This window comes from Syzygium oleosum, unplaced genomic scaffold, assembly GCF_021117445.2.
Source record: "Syzygium oleosum isolate NSW1041296 unplaced genomic scaffold, Sole_v2.1 Sole_v2.08, whole genome shotgun sequence".
NCBI lineage: Eukaryota > Viridiplantae > Streptophyta > Magnoliopsida > Myrtales > Myrtaceae > Syzygium > Syzygium oleosum.
The window spans coordinates 1,405,828-1,412,870 of NW_026607492.1; the positions used below are offsets into that span (position 1 = coordinate 1,405,828).

Consider the following 7,043-nt stretch of genomic DNA (forward strand, 5'->3'; position numbering starts at 1 on the left):
ATGCACGCTTCCTAGGCTGCGAGTCCTCAAGTCGAATTGCCTTCCTTTTGGATACTCAATATTTCAAAGACGCGAGAAAAAGAAGAAATCGCCATAAAAAATGCAGAACCCAACTTTCCAACTCCGAAATAGACAGCGGTTGAGACTTAAACAGTAGAAGCAGATGCTTTTCTGTGTGCTCATGAAGGATTATTTCCACCTTCTCGACTTTCTTCAGTTATCAATTCGAAACCATGAATCTGATCTGACGCTATTGTTGTGATAATCAAGAATCGAATTGCCTGATGCGGGATTCAAACACAAAGTTTAGTTAAAACAAACGGCAAATTCATGGTTTCTCTCCAGAAACATACACTCTAAAGGCCCAGAACGTCATACAATGTAGTCGTCTATCAAGTAGCAACGAATGACAAATTGAATTCGCTTCACTAATTACAAGAACCTCTCGCTCCCAACTTCTACAACAACAAACATCATAAATAGATATCCAATCAAAACAATTTACGCATCTACCAAACAGTTCCTCTTCCAGTATGCTCTGTATCATTACCACTATCATCACCAAAAAACACATTCAAAAGACCCAGAACACACAGAGGATCACCAGGACCATCGGGGACACGAGAGATGCCGAGCCTGGAAAACCAGGACTGGCAGCAGACGCCGAAGCCGCAGAGGATGAAGACGAAGAGGATGACGCCGGAGTGGACGGGGCGCTGCCGGCGATGGTGGTGACCTTGAGTTTCATGCCCTGGCCGCAGTGGCCGAGGGTCCCGCAGGCGAAGTAGCGGGTGCCGGGCTTGTCGAGCTTGACGATGTCGTTGCCGGTGCCAAGGGACTTGATGCTCGTGCCTATGTCGCAGTTCTTGAAGGCGGCTTCACCAGCGAGCTCGACCACGCTGTGCAGGCCTTGCGTGTACTTGAACACTGTTCAGTGATGGAGTCAGTACTTGGGTGAAATTTCCATTTTTGGCAAATGGGTTGTTCTTACAATTCGAACCTAGACACCTAAAAATCATATATATGAACTTTCTGTAATTTTTCCTAACGGGAAGAAACTTCCAAAGGGAAAGTCCCAGATACAGAGAGCTTTTCTCTTGATTTCTACGTGAAACATCGCAGTCTCCGAAAACTTATATATGCCAAATTATGTCAATCTCATGTCATATCCGGTTGGACGAACAGATTAATTGCTACAGTCTCGCAATGATATGGTATTTCTGCCATCATCCAATTGCATTGCCACCAAAAAAACAGAAAAAGATCCAAGCTTTACGTGCAATGAGAAGAACCATTGTTCAGACAAAATTTGAATGCTTACAGGCCATGGCACCATGAAAATGCCAATTCCCTGGCCATGTATGGCTACCCATGTCCTGTTCAGCAAAGAATATAGCGCAAGCGAGCATCGCCTAACACGATCTTTAAGTCAAATTCTCGAAATTTCTAACGCGATTCAGCGTCATTTCCTGATCTGTCGAAGCAAGTTGATGCTTTTGCGACAAAGAGGCCGCGCCTAAAAGAAGTAGAAAATGGGGACATTACCGAGCTGATCGCCAACTTTGAATGTCTGAGCAGACGTCCAGGAGTCAAAGTTGGTGGATACAGAGAGCTTTTCTAGTGATTTCTACATGAAACATTGCAATCTCCGAAAACTTATATATGCCAAATTATGTCAATCTCATGTCATATCTGGACGAACAGATTAATTGCTACAATCTCGCAATGATATGGTGTTTCTGCCATCATCCAATTGCATTGCCACCAAAAAAACAGAAAAAGATCCAAGCTTTACGTGCAATGAGAAGAACCATTGTTCAGACAAAATTTGAATGCTTACAGGCCATGGCACCATGAAAATGCCAATTCCCTGGCCATGTATGGCTACCCATGTCCTGTTCAGCAAAGAATATAGCGCAAGCGAGCGTCGCCTAACACAATCTTTAAGTCAAATTCTCGAAATTTCTAATGCGATTCAGCGTCATTTCCTGATCTGTCGAAGCAAGTTGATGCTTTTGCGACAAAGAGGCCGCGCCTAAAAGAAGTAGAAAATGGAGACATTACCGAGCTGATCGCCGACTTTGAATGTCTGAGCAGACGTCCAGGAGTCGAAGTTGGTGGATTCGTCCCAGCCTTGGCTTCCTCCAACCACATGTTTTGCAGCCAAAGCTTGTCGAGTGATCACCAAGGATACCCAACACCCCACAAGCAGTACCAGCACAGCTCTTCGAACACCCTCCATTTTCATTCACTGCCTTATCTTACACTCTCTTCTTTCTTCTTACCTCTTGGGAATCTCTGTCCGCTTTTATATGTACATCTTGCACAGATTTTTTCATTCACAAGCTTCCATCCGGATCGCAATCATTGGATTTGCTATTACTTTTCTTGCAAGCGGAGTTGGATTTCGATTTCGACATCAATGGGTCACGATACTATGCATGGTATGCCTTCCAAGAAATACTTCGCTTTCTAAGACAGCCCCTCGTCACTTGATGTTTGGTGAAGAAATTAATGTTCAAGAACTTTAATCACATCCGTACGTGGTGGTAATCACTGAAAAGAAAAGAAGGGGTCACTGGCTAATGATAACGTATCAAGGCATGCTTAATTTACTCAGATGGCAATTGAGGGTGTTCAGTGTTTGCATTTCCCGCAAAGCAAAGGATATGTTGGTTACAAAGGTCTAAAGCTTGTCTTTGAAACAAAGCTATCAACTGTGATTCATCCATCTGTAGTTCTCACTCCCACACTTCTGCATTACGTCGAAGCTTGCCTTTTCTTTTTCCTTTTTATTTTGTGGCAATTTGTGAAGGAGATTCCACAATCTATAAATAGGACTATGGCTTTTCTGCTACTATCCGAGTGGATCTCACTTCCGAGGAGTTTTTGGTCTTCACCAAGGTCAGAGACAAGTTACTTCCTGATTCAATTTTCTCTGTTCCTGATAATCGACTATCGAAGGAGCACTTTTTTGCTCATTACATGTAGAATACCACAGAAGTTTCAGAAATATAATCCAGGAACAGATCGAGGTAGACATGAACAAGTGAAAAGAAAATTTGCTATAAGTCAAATACTCGAGTCAGTTGCCTCAGTTTGCAATATACATGCTTTCGCATAAGATAGCAGCATGCACACAAGATTTAAGACCTCTATAGACTATACACAGTCTCTCAGCACAAGAGATCCCGACTTCCGCCATATAAAGCTCAAACTGATGAACATTTTAATCATGCACGGTTATTGCAGAGCTCATCTTCTTATTCCTCTCAGTAAAACCGCCGTATGAAGACAATCTGGGGAGGCAACAAGTCACGGTTCTAACTGGTTTCTGCTCCTCCATCACATGGTCTCCATTAGGAGTCCTTTCGCCGCTACACATGAAAGTGGGCTTAGAGATGGAAGGCGTTCCTTGATCAGAGATCGGAAGAACATCGAGTATAGTTGGCTTGGCTTCAGCCTTTGCTTCTGCCATAGCTTTGTGAGCCGAAGCATCGTGATCGGCAACATCTTCTTGCTCCCTGAGGCTATCTCGGAAAAGTTCAGCGAGTTTCTTTTTCTTACTTGTTGGGGAAGGCTCGGGAACAAGGACAGGTGCTTTGTCCTGAGGGGCATTCTTAACCAATTGTGTTCCCCTGAATAAGGATGGGTGGATAGGAGTGTTTCCACGGGAAGGAGTACTCCCACGAGAAGGAGTGAAATCTGCAGTAGAAACAAGAATGAGCACACAAATAATAAAAAGAAGTATTATAGAATGATATAAGCCAGGAAAGAAAATGATGACACAATAAACAGCATATCTCGTGAGTAAAGCCAAATCTTGCTCTTTCTCTTGTTATTTTTCTTCCTTAGGATTGAACAAATATAAGAGTCAGGAAAATCTGCATGGCTAAAATAAGTGCCACGACCTCAATGACAGAATTTGTCATGCAGTTGTTAACTTTAAGGCATATGATGATTAAAAGCAAACTCTTAAAGATGATGAGAGACTTCAGGTAAGTTCATGATGCTATATCAGGTATGGAGTTGGACAACTGCACTTTGGCTGGACAATTATCAATCGATTAGAGATCAGTGCTAGTTGCAGCCCCTGTTCTTAATGTCAAGATGGTCTCAGGTACATTTTTGAAGAGACTTCAATTGATTTCCATCAATTCGCTCAATAGAAGACTGAAAACCCAATTCATCGCCCCCTACCCAGAGAGAGAGAGAGAGAGAGAGAGAGAGAGAGAGAGAGAGAGGAATTTGTGAGTGGTGCATACTAATTAGGTGAGAGTGCTAAGATTGTTGTCTAAAACCTGCCATTTTTTAGAGGGGAAATCAAAGGAGTGGCGGTAGCTTAAAAGCGTCCTCCTTAACCAAGAGCAACTTAAATTGATAAATGAAGCAGGCAACTAAAGAAACATTAAACAAACCACGAACCACCACACATGTTTCTTACCACCATTGACACTGAAAAAATCATCTTCACAGTCGGACTCTAACCAGGGCTTCGAATCGAAGAAAACATCCTCTTTACTGCCTGCATTTGACAAAGATATATAGTTCAAGTTCAAGCATTGACAATATAAGAAAATTAAACCACGCCTAGGAAAAACACAAAGCACGCATTCAGATTTAAGCATCAAGAGAAGCAAAGCGCATTGACTCACTCAGCTCAAAGATCAAAACCAGTAATTACATGATAGTTTATTCCTTTAGTCAGCTAATTATAAAGACAATAAAGCAGAAAAACTAGTGCTGCAAACATCATCACCGCTCTCTAATAGAAGAGAGGATGGTTGAGTGCCACCTGGCCTAGGCACGCTACTTGCTGAACAGAAGTAAGGGCAAAAGTATAACAAGTAAAGAAAATAGTCTCCTTGAAATGGAGACACTTGGAACAGATATGACAATTAAAGAAGATAGTTTGATGTTAAAGATACGTGCTTAATAGGAAAAGGCTAGGTTCGGCCTATTCTGCCCAAACTCCAAATGATCTATCAACAATCAACATCCTACTTTAATCAAATTTAAGGTCCATCATTGACCTCTCATCTGATATAGCTGAAGGCAACTTGAAACAAAGTCAAGAACAACTGCAACCCGAAATGTTAGAAATTTCCCTGCTAAATTTTCAGTAGATACGAAGTAAAATATCAATTGTCCTTATCAAGTTAATTACCCCAGCTGTCCTATTTAGTCATATAACTACATTCTTCTTTGCCTCTCGGTCTCACAGGACAAAGTGCAGATTTGAGTGAAGCCCCGATCGAAACATGCCCTCTAAAAGTCCCTCCACCACAACTAGTCTTCCCTATGAGCAACAGAATAACTCTTTCATCTGCGAACTCGCCCGAGTTCAGTATCATATAGATTACTGCTCCATACAGGGAAATCCCATTATCACTCGCCACTTATACGGCTTAAATATACACATTGCTTACAATTAAGCTTTCTTAATACAGAGAAGACCAAGCAGCCAAAAGATACAAGATAGGTCCTCTCTCTCTGACGGGTGACTGCTCCCTCAAACAAGGATGGTGGTATGATGTGAAATCATTGAAGCCTCAGCCAGCAACAAACTGTGCAGATTCAATAGAAAATTTTCCAATCATCACAAAAATTAACTAGTCTAGATCATCATAAACGATAATAAATACACAAATTAATCATCAAAATGCCCGGAAAAACTCCTTGACCCGGGAAAGATTGCGAAATAAGGACTCAAAAACATTCCCATTAAAAAGAGGGGAAAAGGGCCAACACACCTGCGAACTAAAAGCTTCACCAAAAGCAGATTGCTTAAGAAATTGAACTACAGCAATAAAATAAAGCACAAAAAGAAACCATTTCGTCATGATCATACCAAAAAGCGAAGCTCATGGATTGTCCTCGTTCGTGCTTCGACAACAAGCAATCATTTCATAATCAAAGCCATAAAGGGTCGAAAACACCGTTACTTCAAACACACACCGGAAGATCATACAAAAAAAAAAACAATTCAAAGAAAAAGCAATAAAAGGCGTTCCTTTACACGACCGAATGGAAAAGCCGGAAGCAAAAGCCCCACTTCATTTCCCCCGTTGCCATTGATCCCATCAACCAACTCCTCCCAAAAGTACATCAAAGGTTAAAGAGATGGACGTCGAGATCGCACCGTACTCTCTGAAGCTCGCCGTTGACCGAGGACCGGGCGACCACTGAGACTTGAGCAGGCCGCCGATGCCGACCGGAGCTTCGCCGGCGGCGGCCCTCTCCTTGACGGGCGAAGGCGGGATCGCCGCGGCGGAGGAGCTGGACTTGCTGTGAGCTGAGACGCACGAACCCATTCGCTCTCCACTTTCTAAACTGACGGCACAGAAACCATGGCAGCGTTTTGGAGTGTACCCAAACCCAAAAAAGAGAGAGCTTTTCACGCGCAGAGACTAGCGAGAGAGAGAGAAATGCGCCAATGACGTGGCTTTTTCTTCTTTTCTTTTTTTGGCGTTATTTGTTGTGTGCCAAAGTAGAAGTTAGGTGAAAAAAAAAATGGAAAAAATCAGAGATTTTGAGAGAGCGGTGGCTATGGTTTATGCATTGGTAAGTCAATCTTAGGTGCGATTCACTATAAAAACTTAGCCATCATTCTCACGTGAACTGTTCCGACCCAAAAAGAATAATAGGAAATCCATCGTGCAACGCGAAAGAGTCTACATAAGTGAAGCTGTTTGAGCTACTCAGCTTCCGAATTGTTAAATTTATGTTAATTATTTGAAGGAACTTAATCGAATTCGAGTGGTCCGAATTTTAGATATGATCGACTTTTGAAGAACCAATTTGATTTAGTGGACACTTTATGTGGCGGGCCAATGCATTTCATGTTTTTTATAAGTCAATTCAAGTATAAACCCTTCAAGTGCTCCGCAAATCGAGATCAAGCCCGATCAATCGAGCTTAAACTAAGTATCGGGTTTAATGAAAAGATTGCGAGGTATGAACCAGTCTTGTTTTTATGAGTTCTCGGCATGAAAGGAATGGTATCCCTTCCCTGGAGAAATGGAAAGATATCAATCTCCCAA

The 7,043-nt window shown here is 42.2% G+C and overlaps 2 protein-coding genes across 2 annotated transcripts; both read right to left on the bottom strand.

Moving 5' to 3' along the window:
- Positions 1–291: 291 nt before the first annotated feature.
- Positions 292–2,394, bottom strand: LOC115672648 (basic blue protein). Its single transcript, XM_030594517.2, has 2 exons — positions 2,065–2,394; positions 292–927 (listed from the first exon to the last, which is right to left on the bottom strand). Exons 1-2 carry the CDS (start codon positions 2,246–2,248, stop codon positions 575–577), a joined length of 537 nt encoding a protein of 178 aa, XP_030450377.1. The 5' UTR covers positions 2,249–2,394; the 3' UTR covers positions 292–574.
- A 642-nt stretch (positions 2,395–3,036) lies between these two features.
- On the bottom strand, positions 3,037–6,429 carry LOC115672647 (uncharacterized protein At3g27210-like). The gene is made up of 3 exons (XM_030594516.2): positions 6,143–6,429; positions 4,445–4,525; positions 3,037–3,705 (listed from the first exon to the last, which is right to left on the bottom strand). The coding sequence occupies exons 1-3, from the start codon at positions 6,312–6,314 to the stop codon at positions 3,230–3,232; spliced, it is 729 nt and encodes a 242-aa protein (XP_030450376.1). The 5' UTR covers positions 6,315–6,429; the 3' UTR covers positions 3,037–3,229.
- Between the last annotated feature and the right edge of the window lie 614 nt (positions 6,430–7,043).

What these genes read in the sequence shown, in the direction of transcription:
- LOC115672648 (XM_030594517.2), bottom strand. Translation starts at nt 2,248, where the DNA reads ATGAAAATGGAGGGTGTTCGAAGAGCTGTGCTGGTACTGCTTGTGGGG. An exon ending in CAAAGTCGGCGATCAGCTCG is followed by an intron (nt 928 to 2,064) that starts GTAATGTCTCCA and finishes ATCACTGAACAG; the next exon opens with TGTTCAAGTACACGCAAGGC.
- LOC115672647 (XM_030594516.2), bottom strand. Translation starts at nt 6,314, where the DNA reads ATGGGTTCGTGCGTCTCAGCTCACAGCAAGTCCAGCTCCTCCGCCGCG. An exon ending in GGCGAGCTTCAGAGAGTACG is followed by an intron (nt 4,526 to 6,142) that starts GTGCGATCTCGA and finishes TGTCAAATGCAG; the next exon opens with GCAGTAAAGAGGATGTTTTC. An exon ending in TTTTTTCAGTGTCAATGGTG is followed by an intron (nt 3,706 to 4,444) that starts GTAAGAAACATG and finishes TTTCTACTGCAG; the next exon opens with ATTTCACTCCTTCTCGTGGG.